This window comes from Oncorhynchus kisutch, linkage group LG18 (genome assembly GCF_002021735.2).
Source record: "Oncorhynchus kisutch isolate 150728-3 linkage group LG18, Okis_V2, whole genome shotgun sequence".
NCBI classification, from domain to species: Eukaryota; Metazoa; Chordata; class Actinopteri; order Salmoniformes; family Salmonidae; genus Oncorhynchus; species Oncorhynchus kisutch.
Window position 1 is genome coordinate 69,171,272 of NC_034191.2, and position 26,240 is coordinate 69,197,511.

Below are 26,240 nucleotides of genomic sequence, written 5' to 3' on the forward strand. Positions count from 1 at the left end.
GAGCGATTTAATCTGTTTTTAAAATAAGGCTGTAACGTAACAAAATGTGGGGAAAATGAAGGGGTCTGACTACTTTCCGAAGGGACTTTATACCCGTCATAGTTCACAATGCACGGGCAGAGTACTGGAAGTAGAGGAGACTCAGCATAGAATGTTTATCCCTGAGACGCAATTTGCTCTATAGTAGGAAGTGAAATATGTACGAACGACATGGTGTAAATATATATATATATAATACAAAATTAAACAATGTCATACTTGACTGTTCAATTTGTGTACAATATGGATCAATTCTGCTTGATCCGTCAATCATTCAAATCACAATCCATGACTTCGTCCCAGTACATCTTTTGATTGGATCATAGCTCGATTCTCTTGATTCCCGATCGTTCGTCTCAGTTTACTTACGCCCCTTTCTCCTTACCACTTGATTTTTTGGGTTAGGTTGTGAGTGGAGTTTATTGCCAGAGAGAACCAAAGTTTTGTCAGGAACGAAGTCCCATAATGGGGAAAATACAGGTAATTTGATAGCTTATTATTTTCCCCAACTTTTCCAGGGGGTTTTCTGTTTGCAATTTTGTTCAGCAAGTCTAGCTAGCAAGCTTGACATGTACACAAGCTACTACATGGTGATCTAGCTAGCGAGCTAACATCTAGCTGGCTGGGTGGCTGTTTGTTTAGCTAGCACAATATGGTTATACCATCATGTATTGTGAGTGTGAACTGTGTTTTACGTCATTGTCGCTTAAATTCACTACCAAAATAGGGCTTATCTTCTGAAACTACTCCAACACCAGGATAGCAGTGCTAATGAGATAGCTACGTAGTTCTCGGCCCCCTAGCTACTACGTAGCTAACGTTACTGGGAAAGTATAGGTTGAAAATGGGGATGTTAGTGGGTTAACTACATTTTCATTGTTTTCCAATAGAACGCTGTCCATTGCCCCCAATATATTGTGTTCTAAACAATTTGTCAATATTAATTCATGATTTTCAGCTTATGTTTGTTTACTAACTGGGATAACCGGTTCACACAGCGTTGGACTAAGCTCATTGTTTACATGAAACTTGGCAAAGGTCTGTTTATCTTGTCCCATATTGTTGTGATGAGTAAAGGCAGCACAACATGAGGCTACTTGAATTTGGAAGTTTTGTTGTTGCTCAACAGCCTTGTAATATATGATCCGTTACTTATTTGTAATCGATGGTTTTTTCTATTGTCTAGTCATCATACCTCCTCACTCATTAGTCTCTTATGACTGTTTGGGTTGCAGGTCGGCCAGGGAAGAGATTTAATGTTTGGCCTGCGAGCGTGGTGACTTGGCAGTACAGTAGGCCAGGATGCCAGAGATGACAGAGAACCAGACTCCTGGCCATAAACCACGGTAAGGACAAAACACGGATCCTTCTGACCATTGTTACGTCTATGGGAAGGATCCCTTGGCGTATGTACAGTGCCTTGCGAAAGTATTCGGCCTGGTATTTGGCCACAATCCACTTCATGATTGTGTCCCACTTTTTGTTGATTCTTCACAAAAAAATACAGTTTTATATCTTTGTTTGAAGCCTGAAATGTGGCAAAAGGTCGCAAAGTTCAAGGGGGCCGAATACTTTCGCAAGGCACTGTATTGTCAGCGCTTTACCACAGAAACGCATACAGTCTTCTACATTGATATGGGTATCGTTTTCAGACACACAACATTAGCTAACCTCTTCATTTTCTCTTGCAGGAAGAAAAAAAACAAGGAATCTCACAATGCAGGTGAGATGTTGTTTTTCTGTAGTTTCTCGGGATTTTGTGGGAATGACTCGCTAAGGTTTTGTTTTTGTCCTTTAGTTGAGAGACAGCGAAAAGAGAAGATCAACGCTGGAATTAACCGTATTGGGGACCTTCTACCCTGTTCCCAGGCACTGAAGCAGGTAGGCCTAACCCATAGTCACACACACACACACACCTTAGTGTGTTTTTGGACCAAACCATAGAACTTACAGGCTTGGTTTGCTTTTGAAGGAGTAGTATTTATCTTTTGGTTTGAAGCTATTAGTTGGCCTTGTCTGTGAAGATCCTGTTGTTATCCTGCCATCTGTTTTGACTTGTGTTTGTATACATGTAAATCCCATGCTGACATCCTCCCTCCCTGTCTTTAGAGTAAGAACATGATCCTGGACCAGGCCTACCGTTACATAATTGAGCTGCAGAAACAAAATGACGCCATGCTTCTCAAGGGAGGAGACCTAGTACAAGGTGAGATGAGAGTTTGTGTGACATTTACAGGTATGTTTTGGCGGTGCAGAAGTATTTAATTCCTTTGGGTGCGTTTTCCTATGTGTTTGCTTGCATTTGACAGTGTTTCTGTGTAATTGTCTGAATGTTTGAGAGTCCTGTGTTGATGACCACTAGTCCTTGTTGTCTCCTATCTCTGCAGCTGAGGAGATCCGGCGACTGCGGCATCAGCTGGATGAGCTGCGGAAGGAGAGCGGCCATTACATTGAGCTGCTAAAAGCCCACGACATCAACTTCCTGGACGACCCCACTGTCCACTGGAAGGGCAAGTTGCGCTGTGCAAAGGTTGCCAAAGTAGCGCCCACTCACCAGCTCCCCAAAAGAATTATTGTCTACTCCAATGGAAATGTGATACGCCCAGCAGGAAAGGAACCTAGTCCAGCCTCCGATCAGGGGAAGCAACCTGCTGAGGCTGTGATTGTTCAGTCATCTTGTGACATTACAGCAGGGGTAAGGGTGAACAGGGTTCTTAAGCACGTCAGCGTCCCTTCCTCTGCCCCTCCGCTCCTCCCCGGGGCAACCCTTGCCCCTACAGTGTCTATACCTGGCATCAGGCTGGTGGAACAGTGTGTAGCAGAGGCACCTTCAGCCCCAAAACTGCCGCCCTCTGTGTCCTACTTCACCCTCCAGGGTCTCTGCCCTCTCCCGACTGTCACCACCGCCTTGCCCCAGCCTGCCACCCCAGCCCCTAGTCTCAATGTCGCAGCCAGTCTGGCCACCCAACTCCCTCTCCAGCCTGTCCCCAGCCTTACAGCCCTTCCCCAGGTTATAACCACCCAGAACGCTGCCAGCAGGACGACTATCCCCAGCAGCTCAACCCTCCTCAGGGCCAGTGCAGCAGGGAGCACACAGACCACCTGGACTACTCTACAGCTGGCTGGGAACACAGTGCAACCTGTCTGCCAGTCTCTCTCCACACAGGAGACTACCACCACTGGGCAGCAGGTGTCTGTATGCCCCATGGGCACTAAACCATCAGTTCAACCCATTCATATTCAAATGAGGCCACAGGTACCCATACAGCTCCAGGCACCCATCACTGCCCATATCCAAGCCCAGCCCTCCATACAGAGGACACCCCAGCTTCGGCCAGCTATCCTTGCCCAGCACCAGCCTCAGCCAGTCATGGCCCCCAAGCCACAGTGTGCCATCCTCCCTCAGTCAGCCATAATTCCCCAGCCTGCTGTAGTAGCCCACTCAGCTATGATGTCACAACCTCAACCTGCTGTACTACAACCGGCAACAGTCCTCCCCCATCCACAGACTGCCCTGATGAATCAGCCCCAGCCCCACCCCCAGACATCTGTGATGCCCCTCCTCCAGACCATGCAAGTATTGCAAGTAAACCCTGCAGGGACAACAGTTGCTGGGGTAACGGCTTCTCAGAACACTAACAACCCGAATGTTGTCATCCTACAGCAGACCAATCCTTGCTCAGCCCAGTCGGTTGTCAGGGAGGACTTAACCAATCAGACGCCTTGCCAGCACATCGTCATCATCCAGGCCTCCAATCAGCCTCCACCTGCTCCTCCTCAGAACCCTCAGGTTGGCATGGTGCCCACTACAGCACCTGTCATGCCCAATCAGATTGTCGCAACCAACTGCCCAACTTCCACCACTGGGCAACAGATATTTGGGGGTAAACAGTTGGTCCACATTCTACCCCGTCCAGTCCCTCAAACCCAGGCCCCCCCGGTTCCCCCGACCCCTCAGACCATCACTGTGAACGGCCAGGTTTTTTCCCTGCAGCCCATGAAAACCTCGGATAAGTATGGCTCTCAGGGTGGCCAGAGCAGTCTCCAGCTGATCCAGCCCACCACTGTTGAGGAGCCCACAACCAACGTGGCTCTGCACACCCTGGGAGCCCTCAGCAGTCTCAACCAGAGCATCTCACAGGGCATGCCGCCATGCATCTCCACCCAGAGTAACGTCCAGCTGACCCTTGCCCCACCATCCTACTCTATAGTGCCACAACAGCCATCTTCTGTCACGGTTTCAGCAGCTCCACACAGTTCCCCTGTCAGTCAGATCTCGATCCCCAGTGTGACTCCACCCAGAACAGGTCTGGCAGTGGGTACAGGGAAGGCCTCGCAGAGACAGCCTGGCACAGCTTCAATGCCCAGAGCTAAGAGAGCCACCAACAAGAGGACCAAGTTGGATAGGAAGAAGGAGCCGAAACGAGGGCAGACTAGTCGTACTGTCACCATTGCAGCCAAGCCAGTGGCTGTAACAGGGGACCGTCAGGAACAAGAGGCCACTGTGGTTCAGGGAATCCCATCCTCTGCTGCTGGGACAATACAGCCAAAGCCTGGCCCTGTCAGCACCACAGTGAACACATCCTCGGTTAGTAGTATTGAGGCAGCCACACATGGCAGACCTGTGAGTAGTGTTGGCTCTCCACAGTCCACACCTAAAGATGGTAGTGTCAATGCTGCTACACATAGTGGGCCAACTGTCTCCAGTGCATGCACAACACACAGTAGAACCTCTGTGGCAAATGCCACTAGTGTCACTCCGTGTACATCAACAGTCAGTATCAGCTCCACACAGAGTCAACTCATTATCACTAGTGTTGTGAGTCTATCTGCAGTCACCACTATCACGTGTGCAGCAGATACTCCTACAGTCAGTGCTATTGTTTCTTCCCAGCGTAAACAGCCTGCTGTCGCCCCTAGTGACAGCTCCACTCACCTTAGACCTATAGTCACACAGAACAGACAGCCTGTCACTACTACTGTCAACACTGTGCAAGCTAGATTAGCTGCCACAAATGGCAGTTCTAGACAGAGTAGATCTATGCTGACCAGTGCCTTTTCCACAGAGACTAGATCCACATCTATGGGTGTGACATCGTCAGCAGCATGTCGACCGTCAATCAGCACTGTAAGCTCAACAGAAAGTACACCAATGGTGTCTCTCCAGTCTGCTCAGCTCACCTCATCAACGGGTCAGACCAAGCCAGCCAACAGCCAGGAGTCTCAGCCTACAACCCAGACCCAGTCCCAGCCTGTGGCTTTTCCCTCGGTCCCCTCCACACCAACCCCCTGCTCCAGTGCACTGTCTTTCTCTTCAACCTCTCTAACAGTTCCCATGACCATGCCATCAGAATACAGGAAGCGGGTCACCTGCAATAGACCCTCGAACCAGCAAATGACCATGCCCACTTCCACCCCCAAACCATCCCATCGTGCTGAGCTGAAAGTGACAGCGTTGTCAGGCAGGGAGAAGGAGCCTCAGGCAGAAGGCCACCCCAGCGCAGCGATGGAGAAAGGGAGTGTGAGGAATAATGCAGCGCCCTCTAGAAAGGACTCCACTCTCCCACAGCAGGTGTACACACTAGACAACGAGGCCCCGGATCAGCCTCAGGCTCCCAGCAGACAGACTGACTCACCCATGTCTGGTGGAGCAGGTGGTGGAATGGGCTTCTCTGTGGCGTCCATGCTTCCTACTGGCCACAGTGTCAGTTCCTCGCCGAGTCATTTTGGACCATTTACTTTTACCACAGAGCAGGCTGATATCCTGGCTATGTTGGAGCAGGACAGTCCTGGGAGGAGGGTGGGGGGCTGCACCGTGGACAACCCCACCGGCTCCACAAACAACCCAACGCCTGCATGGGAACCCAACCCCAAGTCCCAGCAAGCCTCCAGCAGCAAAGAGAGGGGGGCTGGACAACAGACAAAGCTCACCAAACAGATGGAAACTCCAGCGGCTAAACCCCCATCACAGTTGTCTGTCAGGGGCCAGGCTGGAGAAGTAGCAGGCAGTGCAGCCAGCGGAGTCAGACATCCCCAGAACCTCTCCTACTCCCATTCCCAACCCCAGAGCCAAGCCCAGTCTGGTACTGCCAGCACCCTCAGTGTCAACAACCTGATCCGGCCCAGCTCCCGTCAGCAGCAGGCCTACCCAGGCTCCCCCATTCTGGCTGGGCAGCAGGGCTCAGTCCCATCCCCTGCGGGGAACTCAGCCCATGTCTCCCAGCCCTCCACCCCTGGCCTTCCTCTCTGCTCGGGCTCAGTCCAACTGAACGAGTACACTCCCCTTAAGAGTGCCCAGATGAGGCCCCAGGTGGGGGTGGGTGAGCCACGACACATCAAGGACGTGTCCAAGCGGCCAGCCCAGGACGATGTGATGCTGTCCAGCAGTAACAAGCGACATAAGGCCTGCCCATCGGCCTCCAACGTGGGCTGCATGGAGGTCAAACCCCTGGACCACAGCCAGATGATGGTACCCCAACTTCCCCCTACCTCCTCATCCATCATGACCAGGATCAACCCTGATGGAGTTGGCACCCTGTTCTCAGGCAACACCTTCATGAGTACGGTGCTTAGACCCACCGAGAGCCACTGTACCCCCCAGCTGCCCGTACAGGAACACAACCAACCAGGTGTGCTCCACCTGCCTCAGGGCCACCCCCAGCATGGTGCACCCCAGCTGGGCCAACACCTCGGGGGGAACCCCTACCTGAAGCAGCAGCAGCAACAGGAGCAGCAGAGGCACCACCTGTACCAGCTCCAGCACCACTTGACCCAGCCTGACCCTGCACAGCTCCACAGCCTCCACCAGAGGGCTCTGCAGCAGGAGCAGCACGTCCAGAAGAAGCGGGTGCTGGTTGGAGGGGGTCATGGCGGCCCTCCTGTGGGCCTGCAACAGAAACAACACCACCTGGAGAAGACTGGAGTTCAACAGCAGCAGCATCATCAACAATCACACCAACAACACCAACAACAGTCTCAACAACAGCACCAACAGCAAACACACCAACAGCAGCAGCACCAACAACAGTCACAACATCAACAGTCTCATCAACAACAGCACCAACAGCAAACACAACAGCAACACCAACAACAAGCCCAGTCACAGCAACATCATCAACAACACCCTCAACAGCAGAGCTCCCACTCCAGACACCAGCACCTCCAGCAGCAACAGATCCAGCAGCAGCAACAACAGCAGCAGCACTTTGGGTCACGGCACCAGGAGAAGAGCTGTGAGGGCCAGCCAGGACCAGCAGGACCCAGAGCTCACCACAGCAACCACCTGGCCCAGCAGGAACACCTCAAGGTACAGGAACTACTGAGGCTGTCTTGAATGATAGCCATAAAATGATAGGATTACATTTACTTTGAGTATGTACTCTTGCTATTCTATGGTAGTATATTGGTGCTATAAATTCTATGCATATGCATGATAAAGCATGTTTTTGTATTCATTGTGTTATCTAATTATCTAATTAAGCAATAAAGCCTGAGGAGGTGTGGTATATGGCTAATTTACCACAGCTAAGGGCTGTTCTTATGCACGATGCAACGGGGAGTCCCTGGATACAGCTCTTAGCCGTGGTATATTGGCCGTATACCACACCTCCTCAGGCCTAGTGGTGAGAGCGTTGGACTAGTAACCGGAAGGTTGCGAGTTCAAACCCCCGAGCTGACAAGGTACACATCTGTCGTTCTGCCCCTGAACAGGCAGTTAACCCACTGTTCCTAGGCCGTCATTGAAAATAAGAATTTGTTCTTAACTGACTTGCCTGGTTAAATAAAGGTAAAATAAAATAAAAAAAATGTACCACAAACCCCTGAGGTGCCGTATTGCTATTATAAACTGGTTACAATGTAATTAGAGCAGTACAAATACATGTTTTGTCATAACCATGGTATACGGTCTGATATACCACAGCTGTCAGCCAATCAGCATTTAGGGCTCGAAACACCCAGTTTATAATATCAAATAATTTATTCTCTCCTATCCCCTCCCTTCAGTCTGGTCAGGACCACAGTACCATGCAGAGGCTGATGAGCTCTAGGAACCTGGAGCAGCAACTGACTTCCCAGCCCAGCAACCCTGCCTCTCGGCCCTCCGACCTGGGCTGTGCCCCCTCGCGCCAGGAGCGCCACCGGGTCTCCAGCTACTCAGCAGAGGCTCTTATTGGGAAGAGTTCCTCCACTGGTGAGCAGCAGCAACAGCAGCGCATGGGGCTCCATCTCCAGGCCACCCGCGGTACTACACAGGAGCAACCAGACCTACGGGGCTACCTGGACACATCCAGAGTGAAGGGCAACGTTGCACATAACCCTCAGAGCAGGCTGCCCCCAGACCACCCTGGTTCTGCAGACGTCCAGAGGATTTCTGAGTGTCCTCCGTTTAAAACGCTGAGCGGTGCTGGAGGGGGGCATCAACTGGGGGGCTTCGAGGTCCAGGTGTCCCGTGGCGGGGACATGACACCTAAATCAGGTCCTTCCTCTCAGAGAGGCCCTCAGGGGCAGCAGGGGGGATTCCGAATGGGACTGGGGCCTCCAGGGGATGGGCGACCCCGTGGTGGGTACAGTGGACCCCATCCTGGGACACAGGGGGTGCATATTGGTGCTCCAGGGCTTCCTCTGGACCAGGAGGGGTGTCAACAGAGCTTCATGCAGAGTCTCCTGGAGCAGACCAACCACCAGAGGGCAGTCCAGTGCTGTCCTCCGGTCAGTATGGAGTACGGCTGTGTGCCTGGCAGCTCTGCAGGGGACATGCAGGCTAAAGCATCCAGCCCCAGTGTTCCTCCCACACAGAAGGCCTCAGCTATGAGGATTGGGGAGGGCAACAAGGGCCACATCCCTCAGGGTAGTGGGAACATGGGTGCCCACCCAGGGGTACGGGCAGGCCTCCCCCACCCTCCTACCCCCCACAGCAGCTCCGAGCCAGGCCGCACCCCTGCCCCCTCCAGACCCCCCACCTCAGTCAGCCAGCGCTCCCGCCACATCACCCAGGAGGCCCAGAGCGGGAAGCTGAGGCCTGGGGAGCGACAACGGTCAGGCAGCCTGAGACCTGGGAATCCCTTTGAGCCTGACGTCCACCTGCTGGGTCGACCACAGTCAGGGGGTGAGGCACGGCGCAGCAGTATCGTCCGCTTTATGGCAGACAATGCCCAGGTTGCTGGGGACAACAACCTTGTGCCTGACCAACACCTGGCCCAGAACTTTGGCTTCCCCTTCATCCCGGAAGGAGGGATGAATCCCCCTCCTCCTATCAACGCCAACTCTACCTTTATCCCTCCTGTCAGCCAGCCCAACTCCTCCCGCCCCTCGGCCCTGCTACCCGTAGAGCCCCAGAACACCTTACCCTCCTTCTACCCCTCCTACCCCTCTGCCGCCCACCCCAGCGACATACCCCTCCAGTACTTCTCCAACCAGATGTTCACCAGCCCCGGGGCCGATAAGAGCAGCTCTGCCCCCCTCAACAACCGCTTCGGCTCCATCCTGTCCCCCCCGCGTCCCGTAGGGTTCGCCCAGGCCAGCTTCCCCCTACTCTCAGACATGCCCCCTATGCCCATCAGCAACTCCTCTGGCATTACCCCACACCTGTCCAACTTCAGCCTCACCTCGCTGTTCCCAGAGATCGCCACAGCAATGCAGCCTGATGGTTCTGTGATGCCCATGTCCCCCCTGTTGTCCCTCTCCAACACTTCCTCTGCAGACTCGGGCAAACAGCCCAACCGCCCCGCCCACAACATCAGCCATATCCTAGGGCATGATGGGAGCTCTGCCGTGTAGGTGAGAAGACTTGAGGTGCCAACGTGGTAGTCAGGAATATTCTGTCTCCATTCCATTTCAGTGAGAAATGTGTTCAATTGAATTACGTGAAGAAATGTTATGGCCAATTGAATTGACAGGAGTTCCAACTCTTTTGTGTGGATTGAAGTGGTTGTAAGGGCTGCTGATCGGTTCTGTATGTTAGCTGACTTGGTTGGTATCATGTTATTATTCATGGTTAGTGAACCTACTCTCACATTCAAGTGTTTTCTACTTTGACAGCCTGTCAGTTCAATTGATGCCTTAACATGGCATCGGATGCCCGAGTTAGTGAAGTCATAGCATTTCACTGATCATTCCCCTCCTATACATCTATGATGGGGGAAATAAAGCTTCTAAACCATATGGTTTGCAAATGTGTCTGACGTGACGACATATCTACTTGTAACATGCTATGAAGAGTTTTGTACTTTCATTGACTGTGACATTAAAATTGCACAACATTCTAAATGTAACTTAATCATGGTGGCTGTACAGAACCCATTTGTGTAGAGCTATTTTGTAAATATATTTCTTATGACAATTGTTACTATAATATGTATGCATCTGTAAATAAATAAAGTTGATTTATTAACCTTTTTATTGTTAAACTTGGTTTGTTTCAGAAACAGCATGTCCTCCAGATATCACTCGTTTCCCTTTAACAGTACTGTGCCTTCAGTTGAGGGACAAATCAAAGCAAGCTATCTGAAATGGCTTCTTGCAACAATGTTTGCGATGATACCTGCTTTATTTCAATTCCCTACAAACCATTTAACAGGGTTAAAAATTAAACGGGAAAACAAAGGTGATTTCATTATAAGCTTTATTTACATGCAATAGTGCTCCAGCCTGTGTAACCATGACAACAGCTACACACAAAGATGGATTACAGATTCAGGAACTCCTTCATTTTGATCTCCGATGCCTCACAGGGAAGGCTAATACTGATGCACCAATGTATGGGGGAAGGATAATATTGGCGCAGCCGTCAAAGATCCCCTCACAAGGCAGTCATTTGGAGTAGTGACCAGCAGAAACAGACTGTCATTTCAGTCTAAAATTTAAATTGGCTTGGGTGTGACTGGGTAACAAAACTTCCAGAATCTTCCTCCCCCTAAAAATAAATAACTATACAATATATCTCTTTGTCCTCTAAACTATTGAAGGCAGAATGATTTGAAGTTGCATACATTTAATACTTTTGATGAAAAATGCATCTTTATGAAACGGCGGACACTATGACAACACTGAACAGAAGAGGGAGTATATACAACACGGGGGGGTGTATAAAATGCATCTTTATGAAACGGCGGACACTATGACAACACTGAACAGAAGAGGGAGTATATACAACACGGGGGGTGTATAAAATGCATCTTTATGAAACGGCGGACACTATGACAACACTGAACAGAAGAGGGAGTATATACAACACGGGGGGTGTATAAAATGCATCTTTATGAAACGGCGGACACTATGGCAACACTGAACAGAAGAGGGAGTATATACAACACGGGGGGTGTATAAAATGCATCTTTATGAAACGGCGGACACTATGACAACACTGAACAGAAGAGGGAGTATATACAACACGGGGGGTGTATAAAATGCATCTTTATGAAACGGCGGACACTATGACAACACTGAACAGAAGAGGGAGTATATACAACACGGGGGGTGTATAAAATGCATCTTTATGAAACGGCGGACACTATGGCAACACTGAACAGAAGAGGGAGTATATACAACACGGGGGGTGTATAAAATGCATCTTTATGAAACGGCGGACACTATGGCAACACTGAACAGAAGAGGGAGTATATACAACACGGGGGGTGTATAAAATGCATCTTTATGAAACGGCGGACACTATGACAACACTGAACAGAAGAGGGAGTATATACAACACGGGGGGTGTATAAAATGCATCTTTATGAAACGGCGGACACTATGGCAACACTGAACAGAAGAGGGAGTATATACAACACGGGGGGTGTATAAAATGCATCTTTATGAAACGGCGGACACTATGGCAACACTGAACAGAAGAGGGAGTATATACAACACGGGGGGTGTATAAAATGCATTTTCATTGAACATAGAGGTAGTGCTCCCTCAAAAAGCTTGCTCTCTGTTCCTCTACTGAGCACCACAACCCTGTCCATTGTTTTTCTTTTTTTTCTGACATGCAACTATCAGGGTCGTATAATAACCAGATGTCTGTTTAAGTTGGAAATAAGGGGAACATAGGAGTTCTACAGGGAATAACTTAAAGCAGACTGGTAGATGTGCTGCTGGTGCCTAGTCAGAGAAATAGTGGCATGCCAGTCAGATGAAACCTTCAACAGAATGCGCTGACTGACTTAAATCAGCACCAGGATTGGAATCCCCCTCCTTTCCTCAAGGTGTGCAGACATGAATATACAATCACATAGCAGGATTACAACATCACAGAAACTGACATACAGATACATGTATTTTTCAATATGAACATATCCTTATATACAGCATAACAAAACAATGTTTATGTACAAAAGCATAAATATATAAATATCTGTGATACAAAAATAAAGACTTTTTTGTTTTCTGTTTTTCAAGCATCTGTTGAGTCTGACGTCCCTGTTTCACTCTGGAGTGGAAGTGCATCTTGGGATTCTGGCGTTGTTGCTGTTGATGTTGTCGCCGTGGAGTTCTCCTCCAGTGATAGCAGAGGAGAGGGAGAGCAGGGTAGAAGGTCTACACAGACAGACAGGGGAAGAAAATACATGGTTATTTGACAGTGGGCATACACGCATTCATAGCTGAAGTGTGAGGTGAATGTATAAGTTTTCCTAATGTTAAAGTTTTGAGAGAACAGACACGTACCTAGATTGATGTCCCCATTGTGAAAATGGGCATTGGCCGTCAGGTCCTGAGTGCTGATTGGCTGTTCAGAGGTGTTGAGGAGCTGGAGGGTGGAGTCATCGGGCAGACAGCAGTCCTCACCGTCTCCAGGCTCACTGAGAGCGAGAGAGAGATGTTTGGGTGAGAATGATTATATATACACATGTAAACCCAACAGGAGGCTTTTTGACTTTAGTCCGTCATTGTAAATAAGAATTTGTTCTTAACTGATTTGCCTAGCTAAATAAAGGTTACATAAATACATAAAATTCAAATAAACACAGATGGACTGAAACACTATCTGGATGACTGACAAATTGAGGATATGTGAGAACAGTACTGTGCCTACCTGTTAGAGTAGTGGTAGCCTGGGGTGTGTCCATTTGACATGGTCTGTGCTAGCAGCGTGTCACACTCCATATCATACTCCACATCCTCCTGCAATAGGAACAAGAGACATCTGTTAGACTTCTGTTACACATGAAAAACAAATGAATAAGGTGCCCAAAGCTAATACGCTCCCAACAGAGATTTATTGGGCAGATGCACAAGACATGGCCTTGACATGTTGATGGAACTCACCTGGCGTAGTCCTGGCAGACGGTGTGTGGGGTAATGGTATTTCCCATTGGGCGTGCACTCTCTGTTAGGGGGGTAGATGGCATGCGGTGGGGGGGGCAAATGGGGGTCCAGCGGGCAGTGGCCAACCAGAGCCAGGCCCTGCAGAGGCACCATGGTATACTGGCATGAGGAGACAGGGTGTGCCACGGCTGGGAAACACAGGTCTGATGTTTGCTCTGGAGAGGAAAAAACACAATCACTGTTGTTAGATATGGACAAGACTGACACGCGACAAGAATGTGGATATGAGAGAAGAATTGAGGGAATTATGAATTACTAGTCAATTCAAAATTGCAGATTGGTCAATTCAGATGGACCAACTGTTCATCACAACAATTGTGATGACTAAGGGCTCTACTCAATCTGTAGCGCTGAAGAGCCACTTTATAGCTCAATTGACAATTAAAGGCGATGTTCCCGTGGTCGCTGAGACCGCATTCACAGTAAACACTGCATATGACGCTTCAATCAGAAATTATCTTTACATTTTAATGCTGATCTTCCGCAATACATTGGCGATACGGATTGAATCCAGCCCAAAATCGTAATTGATCCAACAAATACTACCACTGCCCTCCCATTATCATCATCATCATAACTACTAACTCTGTTTGGCCCAGGCTCTCCACAGGCAGAAGGGGATGAAGGCTACAATGATGAAGACGAGGGCCCCCAGGACCACACCCACTATGAGGTAGGGGAGGTCGCTGGGGCGGGGCACAGGCCCCCCGGGGTGCTCTGGTCTCTGGGATGACGCCTCCGATGGAGAGGGCCGCTGGTTCAGTCGAGCTGGGGGTAGAGAGGGGTTTGTTTACGTGATATAACAACATGTATTACAGTCAGAGTATCAAATTAATTATATGAAGAATTATACTTTTGTTGTTTATTGGATAGGATAGCAAGAGAGACAAGTTAGAGGAGGCTGGTGGGAGGAGCTGTAGGAGGACGGGCTCAATGTAATGGCTGGAACTGGATTGATGGAACGGAGTCAAACATGGTTTCCATGTGTTTGATACTGTTCCATTTATGTCATTCCAGCAATTACAATGAGCCCGTCCTCCTACAGCTCCTCCCACCAGCCTCCTCTGGCTGCAGCAGTATGTGTGTTCTGGAGGCTTAGACTGCTGTTTTTTAACAAGCATGCTATAGTGTTCCTCGTCCTCACCTCGACCCCCCTCAAAATATTTAATCTATAAAACTTGACACATGCCTGTGATGTGTGGTTGTCCCACCTGGCTGTCTTAAGATGAATGTAAGTCTCTCTGGATAAGAGCGTCTCCTAAATGTCTAAAATGTCAATATAAATGTAAGTCTCTCTGGATAAGAGCGTCTGCTAAATTACTAAATGTTAATGTAAATATAAGTCTCTCTGCTAAATTACTAAAATGTTAATATAAATGTAAGTCTCTCTGCTAAATCACTAAATGTAAATATAAATGTAAGTCTCTCTGCTAAATCACTAAATGTAAATATAAATGTATGTCTCTGCTAAATAACTAAATGTTAATATAAATGTAAGTCTCTCTGCTAAATGACTAAATGTAAATATAAATGTATGTCTCTCTGCTAAATGACTAAAATGTCAATATAAATGTAAGTCTCTCTGCTAAATAACTAAATGTTAATATAAATGTAAGTCTCTACTAAATGACTAAAATTTTAATATAAATGTAAGTCTCTCTGGCTAAGAGCATCTGCTAAATGTCTAAAATGTCAATATAAATGTAAGTCTCTCTGCTAAATAACTAAATGTTAATATAAATGTAAGTCTCTCTGCTAAATGACTAAATGTAAATATAAATGTAAGTCTCTCTGCTAAATGACTAAATGTAAATATAAATGTAAGTCTCTCTGCTAAATAACTAAATGTCAATATAAATGTAAGTCTCTCTGCTAAATAACTAAATGTTAATATAAATGTAAGTCTCTCTGCTAAATGACTAAATGTAAATATAAATGTAAGTCTCTCTGTTAAATGACTAAAATGTAAATATAAGTCTCTCTGAATAAGAGCATCTACTAAATGACTAAATGTAAATATAAATGTAAGTCTCTCTGCTAAATGACTAAAATGTTAATATAACTGTAAGCGTGTGTCACCAAGATGACTATGAGATCTGCTCACCTTTAGTTTCTAAGATAACCACGTTGCCAAACTCGCTCTCTCCCCCCTCGTTGAAGCTCTGCATCTTGATGTCGTAGGCCGTCTCAGGCTGCAGGTCAGTGATGGAGTGCCAGTAACGGTCACCCTCCACCACGTCCTTCTTATAGTCACTGTCGTTGTCACTGTCTGTCGGCCGGTAGAAGATGTAGAAACCGTAGACAGGGGTGTTGTTGACGGCAGTGTACTGTGGAGAGAAAGAATATGAACGGTTTCATGTTAGCATAACAACAGTAACAAGAGTTATAGCCATACTTATATCACGATAACACACACACACACACACACACACACACACACACACACACACACACACACACACACACACACACACACACACACACACACACACACACAGTTCCACTCACCGTCCATTTTAGGATGATGGTGGTCTCGTTGATAGCTTCATTATAAGTGATGTAGGGTCCGTCTACAGGGCGTTCGTTGGGCCTGCCACCCCCCACCACCGTGTAGGCCTTAGAGGGGGCACTGGGTGGGCTGGCGCCAATCACATTTACCGCCAACACACGGAACTTATAGGACATGCCTACAGGGAAACAGAAAGCCCACGCAGGTTAAACTAACTAAACACCAGTTACACAGACTCTCTGTTACTCCATTCACACTAATGGTTACCATCTGGTCACCATGTTGATTACAGTCATTATTAAAATAGCTAGGATTATGATGATGACTGATAGTGTAATGTCCATGATAATGAGAGTCATGCTAATGATGATGACGCCATTTGTCATAATGAGGAATAACATTATGATGGGAACGACGATGATGATGGTGATGAAGCTCACCTTTCTCCAGGCCAGTGATCTCCACAGACAGTCGCTGGGGGGGGATGTTAGTGACGGCCTCCTCCCACTCCCCACCTCCCTTCCCCTTCAGCTTCTTAAACTCCACTCTGAAAGACTGGATGGGGAAACCACGGTTACCGCGGGGGATCCATGTCACGTAGGCAGATGTCTCAGTCGCCATGGAGATGGTGGGCTTATCAGGGGCCTCAGGAGCTGTGGGAAAGTGATAGGGGTTAAACGGACATCAAATCTAATATTGTTCCCATATTAAGGCACACAAGGACAGACACTCTCAGAAACACAAAAGCCCAAACATGAACAGACACGAACAGGTACAGTAACAAACGTACTAAGACTTACTGTGAGCTCATCCTTGAGTGTTAAAAGTGAAAGAGAGATCAAGACAGGTCACATGTTAGTACAGAGTAGACAGGTGGGGGGTTAACAGCTAGTCAAACAGCTTGATAAGGGCTCGGTCAGGATGTTAGAGATCTAACTGTGTGGCATCTATGGAACAACCACACTGGTTAGTTAGAGTGACAGTAGGTGAGGGGCAGGGGACTTACGAGAGAGGCGAGGTGATGGTACTGGAGGAGTTTTAGGGAGCTCGTTCTGACCTCCTGGACCCCTACGACCTGTTGGCACGGAAAAAACGAGTGTTCGCAAAAAGACACAAATACGGTAGTAGGATATATGATAATCATTGTGATGATAGATAAATGAATGGATGTACCTTTGCCTGTCCTGAAGGTCATCATGGCAGGTTGTCCCAGGCCAGCACAGTTCTTAGCAGACATCTCCACCTCGTACAGACTGGCTGGCTGCAGCTTGGCCAGGGTCAGTTTGTGGAGAAACCCAGAGATACTGCTGCTGGTCCACTCACCTGGAGGGTCCTCTATCTGTGTGTGTGTGTGTGTGTGTGTGTGTGTGTGTGTGTGTGAGAGAGAGAGAGAAAGAAAGATCAGTCAGTGTGTGAGGATGATGTGAGAATGAGTCATGTCTGTAGTTGTAGACAAATATCAATTTACACTGAATGAGTGTAACATTGTGTGTAGAATACATGTGTGTCCATGAGTTAACTAGCCTGTACCTTTCTGTACTTGACGATGTACTCCATCACAGGAGAGCCTCCATCGTGGCGAGGTTTCCAGGTCAGATCATAGAAGTCAGCTTTGACGGTCCTGGGCTGGCTGAGGATGACAGGGGCCTCTGCCACAGAGATCTGCCCAGTCAGCTCAGAGCAGTCCAGGGTCAGCACGCTACCCGTGGCCCCGGGCTTCACTGGGACCTGCTCCCGCAGCACCTTGTCTGGGCTCAGTGGACGCAGGATGGAGGGCAGCTTCCCTGACCGAGACGGAACACCGGTTGGTAAGGTGACCAGTCTGGCGGCAGCCTGCGAGCTGCCCACACCGTTCTCAGCCATGCACTGGTACAAGCCGTTGTCCTGCGGGCCCACATTGATGACACGCAGCACGCGGGCAGACAGGCGGTGGCGTGGTGACGAGGCCAGGGGGCGGGCGTTGTGGAGCCATACCACAGAGGGGGTGGGTTTACCCCTGGCCAGGCAGCTGAAGCGCACACTCTCCCCCCACGACACCTCCTGCTGCTGGAGCTCCATGGTTACCTGGGGAGGCTCTGCAGAGAGAGAATGGAGACGGAGAGTTAGTCTGTGTGTGTGTCAGTGAGCCAGTACACTGTAAGGTAATGTCTAGCATATAAGCTTGAGTAATGGTTGATTGTGAGTGATGGTTGGCTGGTTGTGTGGGAGTGCGCTTGATTAAGTATGTCTGTATCGGTGTGCGTGCCAGCATGTGTATGTGTGTGTGTGTGTGTGTGGGGCTGTGCCGTGCGGAGACAGGCCAGTCAGTTGATGGTTGGCTGGTCGTGACAAGCCAGAGCTCATTAACGCTACAGCAGCACACACTTTAATTAGGGGCTGCTGCTGAGAGGAGACTCACTGGAAAAACAGTCATCCATAACTGAGTCCTGCTCTATAAAGTCCTCCACACACACTCTAAAATAACCCTCTATACTATATATATACCAACAGGGCTCTGCCAAGCTCTCACACACACACACACACACACACACACACACACACACTTCTCTCGCTCCACCAAACGTGAGTCAGTCTAATCATCAAGTCTATGATGCAGACAAAACCCGAAAATCCCCTAAAATGGAGCAACTCCATAAGTTTCAAATCCTTTCAGAACTCTTAATTTTGTACCCATCATACAGGAGTGTTAACACAGTGTTTCTCCAACCTCTCCCCCGGGACTTCCAGCCGTTCCATGTATTTCATCTATTCCACAGCTAGCACACCTGATTCAACTTGTCAACTAATCATCAAGCCCTTGACTAGGTGAACCAGGTGAGCTAGTTCAGAGTTAAAACAAAATGTTGAAATGTCTGTCGGTCCCAGAGGAGAAGTTAGAAGACCACTGTTTTAGAGGAACAGAAACATACATAACACCTCATCCTAGTATCATCCTACTGAACCCATATCATCCAACTGAACCCATCCTAGTATCATCCTACTGAACCCATATCATCCTACTGAACCCAACCTAGTATCATCCTACTGAACCCATCCTAGTATCATCCTACTGAACCCAACCTCGTATCATCCTACTCAACTCATCCTAGTATTATCCTACTCAACCCATCCTAGTATCCTCCTACTGAACCCATATCATCCAACTGAACCCATCCTAGTATTATCCTACTGAACCAATATCATCCTACTGAACCCCTCCTAGTATCATCCTAGTGAACCCCCCCTAGTATTATCCTACTGAACCCATATCATCCTACTGAACCCCTCCTAGTATCATTCTACTGAACCATCCTAGTATCATCCTACTGGACCCCTCCTAGTATTATCCTACTGAACCCATATCATCCTAGTGAACCCCCCCTAGTATCATCCTACTGAACCCATATCATCCTACTGAACCCATCCTAGTATCATCCTACTGAACCCATATCATCCTACTGAACCCCTCCTAGTATCATCCTACTGAACCCATCCTAGTATCATCCTACTGAACCCACATCTTCCTACTGAACCCCTCCTAGTATTATCCTACTCAACCCCTCCTAGTATCATCCTACTCAACCCCTCCTAGTATCATCCTACTGAACCCCTCCTAGTATCATCCTACTGAACCCCTCCTAGTATCATCCTACTGAACCCAACCTAGTATCATCCTACTGAACCCATATCATCCTACTGAACCCCCCTAGTATTATCCTACTCAACCCATCCTAGTATCATCCTACTGAACCCACATCTCCCTACTGAACCCCTCCTAGTATTATCCTACTCAACCCATCCTAGTATCATCCTACTGAACCCCTCCTAGTATCATCCTACTGAACCCATATCATCCTACTGAACCCATCCTAGTACCATCCTACTGAACCCCTCCTAGTATTATCCTACTCAACCCATCCTAGTACCATCCTACTGAACCCATATCATCCTACTGAACCCCTCCTAGTATCATCCTACTCAACCCATCCTAGTATCATCCTACTGAAGCCCTCCTAGTATCATCCTACTGAACCCATATCATCCTACTGAACCCATATCATCCTACTGAACCCCTCCTAGTATCATCCTACTCAACCCATCCTAGTATCATCCTACTGAACCCCTCCTAGTACCATCCTACTGAACCCATATCATCCTACTGAACCCCTCCTAGTATCATCCTACTCAACCCCTCCTAGTATCATCATACTGAACCCCTCCTAGTATCATCCTACTGAACCCCTCCTAGTATCATCCTACTGAACCCCTCCTAGTATCATCCTACTCAACCCATCCTAGTACCATCCTACTGAACCCCTCCTAGTATCATCCTACTGAACCCATATCATCCTACTGAACCCCTCCTAGTATTATCCTACTCAACCCATAAGTGAGGACCAAAGTTTGGGGATATATATATTTTTTTACACTCACAGGTTGGCACTACTCACCGAACACCTGCACGTCGTAGAGCACAGTAGCGGCACTCTCTGATCCGATGCCGTTGTCAGCGTGACACTTGTACGTCCCTGAGTCGCCCTCGCCCGCCGCGTCGATCAGCAGGTTGCTGAGCAGGAAGCGCGTGTTGTTATGGAAACGCAGGTCCTGACCGTCCTTGGCCCATGTAACCTGCGGGGTCGGGATGCCGCTGGCCACACACTCCAGGACCAGACGCTGTCCCTTAGTGACCATGATGGTGCGAGACACTGGGGGGTAGATGATACGGGCCGCCTCCGACGTCGAACCTAGAGAGAGAGATGGAGGGGGAGAGGAACTGTGTTTATGCAATGGGTTGTTTTTCAGTAAAGCATCTCACTGGCCTTGTTATAATCTTATTAAGAGGTATTTGAAAGTTACAAATCACATTACTTAGAAACAAATCAAATTAGCTAATAAAATGACTCAATTTGCCTGGGGGGTTTCTAAGCTAACATATGGAATTATTTTAAAATGGTCATACCAAGGATCATTTATCTATTTGATTTAGAATGTTAAGACCTCTTAAGGTATCACATTTATTTATTTATTATTATACGGTGAAACATTTCATTTGGCCTTAATGCTATTAGCCAATAGAAACACACTGAATAGCAGATTCACTACATGGAGCCACAGATAGTAAGAGATTGTTTTTTAGTGTCTGTCTTATATCTTCGAGATAAAAGACAGATCAGGAAATTATATGTATATTTTTACATGTATTTATCCCCTTATTTTAGGTACTAAACTATCTCAATATACAGCACCAGTCAAAAGTTTGGACACAGGTTTTTCTTTATTTTTACTATTTTCTACAATATAGAATAATAGTGGCGACACTATGTAGGCCAAGAATGAAATGATCTAAATGACTTTGTCAATCAGACATTTACAGAGGTAGGTGTGTATGCTGTATCTTTGACGCTATCATGTTCATGGTCAGTGTTTGGTCAGTGTTTGGTCAGTGTTTGGTCAGTGTTTGGTCAGTGTTTGGTCAGTGTTTGGTCATGATGCGCTCACTCACGGCGTATGCGCAGGCGGTCAGTGGAGGTGGAGGTCTTGACCTCCTGTGTGACAGGGTTGTAAGCAGCACACTTGTAGGGCCCCTCGTCGTCCAGAGTGGCGTTGGCTATCTGCAGGTTCCCTGATGGCATGATCAGGTAGTTCCCTGTTGACACAGACAGACAGTAGGTGGCTTTAATCATCGAGACTGGGCTGGCTGGGTATTGGTACTGGTCATTAGAACTGATCCGAGAGACAATTCTGTGGTTGTTATCCTTGGGCATGGACATGTATATAATATAAAATCGTTTTTAAAGTCCCAGATCTGTTTTTTTTTAGGAAAGATAGTAAGTTGAGTAACCTGAGCAGGCTTTAGCATTAGGCCTACTACGACAGTCTCTTTCAACAGCAGAGTGCACTGTTAGCACCAGCCACATGGAGGCGCCCTGGAGTTTTACTGAGAGCCAGCCAGTGAACTCTCCTCAATGTGGTTATCATTTCCCGCTCTCTGATAAGCCACACAGCCCTGCCTACAGCCCTGCCTACAGCCCTACATACAGCCCTACCTACAGCCCCACATACAGCCCTACCTATAGCCCTACCTACAGCCCTACCTACAGCCCAACATACAGCCCTACCTACAGCCCCACATACAGCCCTACCTACAGCCCTACATACAGCCCTACCTACAGCCCAACATACAGCCCTACCTACAGCCCCACATACAGCCCTACCTACAGCCCTACATACAGCCCTACCTACAGCCCAACATACAGCCCCACATACAGCCCTACCTATAGCCCTACCTACAGCCCAACCTACAGCCCCACCTACAGCCCAACATACAGCCCTACCTACAGCCCCACCTACAGCCCTACCTACAGCCCCACATACAGCCCTACCTACAGCCCCACATACAGCCCTACCTACAGCCCTACCTATAGCTCTACCTACAGCCCTACCTACAGCCCCACATACAGCCCTACCTATAGCTCTACCTACAGCCCTACATACAGCTTCCAGCAATCTATATACCAGCCACAGAGGAGTGGGGAGCTCAAGAAAGAGCTCAAGAAATAAATGGTTGCAAAACAAACAACAGTATTCCCATGTTTCAACATTCCCCAGATAGAGCTGCCTTATCTGCAGTTTTATGATGGGCCAGATAGCAGGATAGATCCAGCATTCCAGGAATCCAGGGAAAGAGATAGTAAAAGAGCGAGAGAGAAATTACTAATGAGAAGGACAGAGGAAGAAAGAGGGGGGGGGCGAAAGAGAAAGAATGACAGAGAGAGAGAAAGTACTAATGACAATATCAGAGAGAGTAAGAGGAGAGAGAGCGAGAAAGTGAGAGAGAGGGATAGAGAGGGATATAATACTAATTGAGAGGTAGAGAACATAGGCCTGTAACAGAATGATAGATCCATACCTTTGGAGGTCTCGAGCCACTCCTGTTTGACACTGTAGCGAACCTGTGCCTTGGGCTGGCTCTCAGGGAGGTGACACTGGATCACAGCCGTGTTCCCCTCATCTACCTCAATGTCCTGCTGGTTGTCTTGCTCAAAGTCTCGCAGCTCTGAGGTACACAGAGAGAGAGGAGGTCAGGACAGACATTAATACATGCAGATACTGGGGCGGCAGGGTAGCCTAGTGGTTAGAGCGTAACCGGAAGGTTGCAAGTTCAAACCCCCGAGCTGACACGGTACAAATCTGTCGTTCTGCCCCTGAACAGGCAGTTAACCCGCTGTTCCTAGGCCGTCATTGAAAATAAGAATTTGTTCTTAACTGACTTTCTGAGTTAAATAAAGGTACAAAATATAAATAATTAAAAAAATAAACATGCAACCAACAGATTGGTTAGTGGTTGATTACTGTGTTAGTGGTTGGTTACTGTGTTAGTGGTTGGTTACTGTGGGACAGAGACTGAGGGCCTGACTGGTTAGTGGTTGGTTACTGTGTTAGTGGTTGGTTACTGTGGGACAGAGACTGAGGGCCTGACTGGTTAGTGGTTGGTTACTGTGGGAAACTGGAGAGGGATTACTGGAGGGCCATGTGCTCCCACTCTGTTCCGCACACAGTCTGCACAGAACAGACACTGGGCTGACCCCTGACCTCTCATCCCCCTCGGAGGGGGCTACATGGGCTGGGCCAGGGTTAGAGGTGCCTCTAGAGTTTCAAGGAAAGAACAACCAGCGTGGATTGGGAGGAAATAGCATTGCTAGACTTTAGAACACTAAGTGGGGGAGTAGAGTAAAGGAGGGGGGGGGGTAGAGAGAGGGGGGGGGGAGTAGAGAGCGAGAGAGACAAATAAGGTAGAGAAAGAACGTTTAAAAAGAAAGTGAGAGAGAAAAAGAGAGAACCCAAAAGACAGAGGGGGGAAAGGGGGAACATTCAACATAACAAATGATCAGAGCTGTAGTGTGTGCTGGAGGCAGGGAGTCCATCAGTGAGATGAAACACAAATACAACTCCCTAACCTAATTAAATGTCTACCAGTCTCTGTTGATTTATTATGTTTCACAAAGATGGCGGCACTCCATTATTTTCAGAGGTGCACGGCTGGCTGTTATTCTAGGACCGCTCGACTCTTTGGCAAAACAGACGTAACCAAGCCACTCATACACAGTGAACTGACTAGACAACCAGATACGTTATATACATTTCTAAGTAGATGCTTTGAAGTGTATATTCACTTTAGATGCTGAACATACCAACTTTACCATGGGTGACAGACAGTGTGGGAGGTTTTTCATATCTGATCTATTCCCCCTACAGGCAGTGTGGGCTGTCTGGGGGAGTTTTAATGGGAGAGGGGAGCTACAGGGGTTGGCCTTGACAGGTGCCCCCCCACCTCCATCCGACCTGCTACCAACCCCTATACCAAGAGATATGAGAAACACAAGACATGTCATGCTGGGTAGTGTGTGTGTGTGTGTGTGTGTGTCTGGACAAGGGGGTGGAGTCTCAAAGAGACACTGTGTGATGCTCCATTTGCTAAATCAATCAGACCCTGTTTTTACAGCTACCCCCTCCCTCCCTCCCTACTCCCCCTCTTCCCCACACCTCTACCCTTGCATTCTTCCACTGAAAAGCCCCCTATGTGCCTCTCAGGTGTGTGACAGAAAGAAGAAATACAAAGAAAGAGAAACAACTATATAGGAATAACTGTCGAACAACTATATAGGAATAACTGTAGAACAACTATATAGGAATAACTGTTGAACAACTATATAGGAATAACTGTAGAACAACTATATAGGAATAACTGTCGAACAACTATATAGGAATAACTGCAGAACAACTATATAGGAATAACTGTCGAACAACTATATAGGAATAACTGTCGAACAACTATATAGGAATAACTGCAGAACAACTATATGGGAATAACTGTAGAACAACTATATAGGGATAACTGCAGAACAACTATATAGGAATAACTGTAGAACAACTATATAGGGATAACTGCAGAACAACTATATAGGAATAACTGCAGAACAACTATATAGGGATAACTGTAGAGCAACTATATAGGGATAACTGTAGAGCAACTATATATGAATAACTGTAGAACAACTATATAGGGATAACTGTAGAACAACTATATAGGGATAACTGTAGAACAACTATATAGGGATAACTGTAGAGCAACTATATATGTGTTGGTGCGTGACCATAAGGTGGGTTGGTGGTCAGTGTCAGAGAGAATGTGTGTGAGTGCAGTCTCAGCACAGTCATCATTTGTTTAGGTTAAGTGTGTTCACATGTATGTATGTTTGTATGGGTTACTGTTTGGGTGTGTGTATGTGTCTGTGCTCTTCCTGCATATGTACACACGTTTGTGTGTGTTCCCGCATGCGTGTGCATGTGTACTGCTGTCCCTGTGTGAGTGGGATGCTGGTCTAGCAGGATAAATGGTATTTATAAATCGGAGCTGGACTGCTCCAGGACTACTTGGCAATGCCAGTTTAAATACTTTAAGACAGACTTCGCATACATCATCTCCATGTGCGGGGGGGTAGTGGCTAGTAGAGATTCAGATGTTTTATTTTATTGTATTTAACCTTGATTTAACTGCAACACTACATAAAGAGAGACACCACCACAACACTACATAAAGAGAGACACCACCACAACACTACATAAAGAGAGACACCACCACAACACTACATAAAGAGAGACACCACCACAACACTACATAAAGAGAGACACCACCACAACACTACATAAAGAGAGACCACCACAACACTACATAAAGAGAGACACCACCACAACACTACATAAAGAGAGACACCACCACAACACTACATAGAGAGACCACCGCAACACTACATAAAGAGAGACCACCGCAACACTACATAAAGAGAGACCACCACAACACTACATAAAGAGAGACACCACCACAACACTACATAAAGAGAGACACCACCACAACACTACATAAAGAGAGACACCACCACAACACTACATAGAGAGACCACCGCAACACTACATAAAGAGAGACCACCGCAACACTACATGAAGAGAGACCACCGTAACACTACATAAAGAGAGACACCACCGCAACACTACATAAAGAGAGACACCACCGCAACACTACATAAAGAGAGACACCACCGCAACACTACATAAAGAGAGACACCACCACAACACTACATAAAGAGAGACCACCACAACACTACATAAAGAGAGACCACCACAACACTACATAAAGAGAGACACCACCACAACACTACATAAAGAGAGACACCACCGCAACACTACATAAAGAGAGACACCACCGCAACACTACATAAAGAGAGACACCACCACAACACTACATAGAGAGACACCACAACACTACATAAAGAGACACCACCACAACACTACATAGAGAGACACCACAACACTACATAAAGAGACACTACCA

General features: G+C 47.6%; 2 protein-coding genes across 3 annotated transcripts in view; one reads left to right on the top strand and one right to left on the bottom strand.

The window, feature by feature from the left end:
- The first annotated feature begins 390 nt into the window (after positions 1 to 390).
- Positions 391 to 10,433, top strand: LOC109909656 (basic helix-loop-helix domain-containing protein USF3). Of its 2 annotated transcripts, XM_020508664.2 has the most exons (7): positions 391 to 519; positions 1,275 to 1,385; positions 1,731 to 1,762; positions 1,838 to 1,920; positions 2,149 to 2,245; positions 2,427 to 7,345; positions 8,044 to 10,433. In XM_020508664.2, the coding sequence occupies exons 2-7, from the start codon at positions 1,342 to 1,344 to the stop codon at positions 9,814 to 9,816; spliced, it is 6,948 nt and encodes a 2,315-aa protein (XP_020364253.1). In that variant the 5' UTR covers positions 391 to 519; positions 1,275 to 1,341; the 3' UTR covers positions 9,817 to 10,433. The 2 variants fall into 2 exon arrangements, with proteins under 2 accessions (XP_020364253.1, XP_031652497.1); XM_031796637.1 differs by having other exon boundaries at positions 1,731 to 1,920.
- A 210-nt stretch (positions 10,434 to 10,643) lies between these two features.
- The window catches only part of LOC109909883 (brother of CDO), a 52,702-nt gene continuing 37,105 nt past the window's right edge, over positions 10,644 to 26,240 (bottom strand). The window contains exons 4-17 of the mRNA XM_031796638.1: positions 22,761 to 22,907; positions 21,354 to 21,497; positions 20,302 to 20,595; positions 17,402 to 17,946; positions 17,045 to 17,210; positions 16,878 to 16,946; positions 16,312 to 16,524; positions 15,871 to 16,049; positions 15,467 to 15,689; positions 13,948 to 14,130; positions 13,303 to 13,517; positions 13,070 to 13,158; positions 12,703 to 12,836; positions 10,644 to 12,573 (exon numbers count right to left, since the gene is read on the bottom strand). Coding sequence (XP_031652498.1) covers positions 12,431 to 12,573; positions 12,703 to 12,836; positions 13,070 to 13,158; positions 13,303 to 13,517; positions 13,948 to 14,130; positions 15,467 to 15,689; positions 15,871 to 16,049; positions 16,312 to 16,524; positions 16,878 to 16,946; positions 17,045 to 17,210; positions 17,402 to 17,946; positions 20,302 to 20,595; positions 21,354 to 21,497; positions 22,761 to 22,907 — 2,744 coding nt within the window. The 3' untranslated portion in view covers positions 10,644 to 12,430. The remainder of the gene's footprint in view (positions 12,574 to 12,702; positions 12,837 to 13,069; positions 13,159 to 13,302; positions 13,518 to 13,947; positions 14,131 to 15,466; positions 15,690 to 15,870; positions 16,050 to 16,311; positions 16,525 to 16,877; positions 16,947 to 17,044; positions 17,211 to 17,401; positions 17,947 to 20,301; positions 20,596 to 21,353; positions 21,498 to 22,760; positions 22,908 to 26,240) is intronic.

What these genes read in the sequence shown, in the direction of transcription:
- LOC109909656 (XM_031796637.1), top strand. Translation starts at nt 1,342, where the DNA reads ATGCCAGAGATGACAGAGAACCAGACTCCTGGCCATAAACCACG. An exon ending in ACTCCTGGCCATAAACCACG is followed by an intron (nt 1,386 to 1,730) that starts GTAAGGACAAAA and finishes TTTCTCTTGCAG; the next exon opens with GAAGAAAAAAAACAAGGAAT. An exon ending in GTTCCCAGGCACTGAAGCAG is followed by an intron (nt 1,921 to 2,148) that starts GTAGGCCTAACC and finishes CCCTGTCTTTAG; the next exon opens with AGTAAGAACATGATCCTGGA.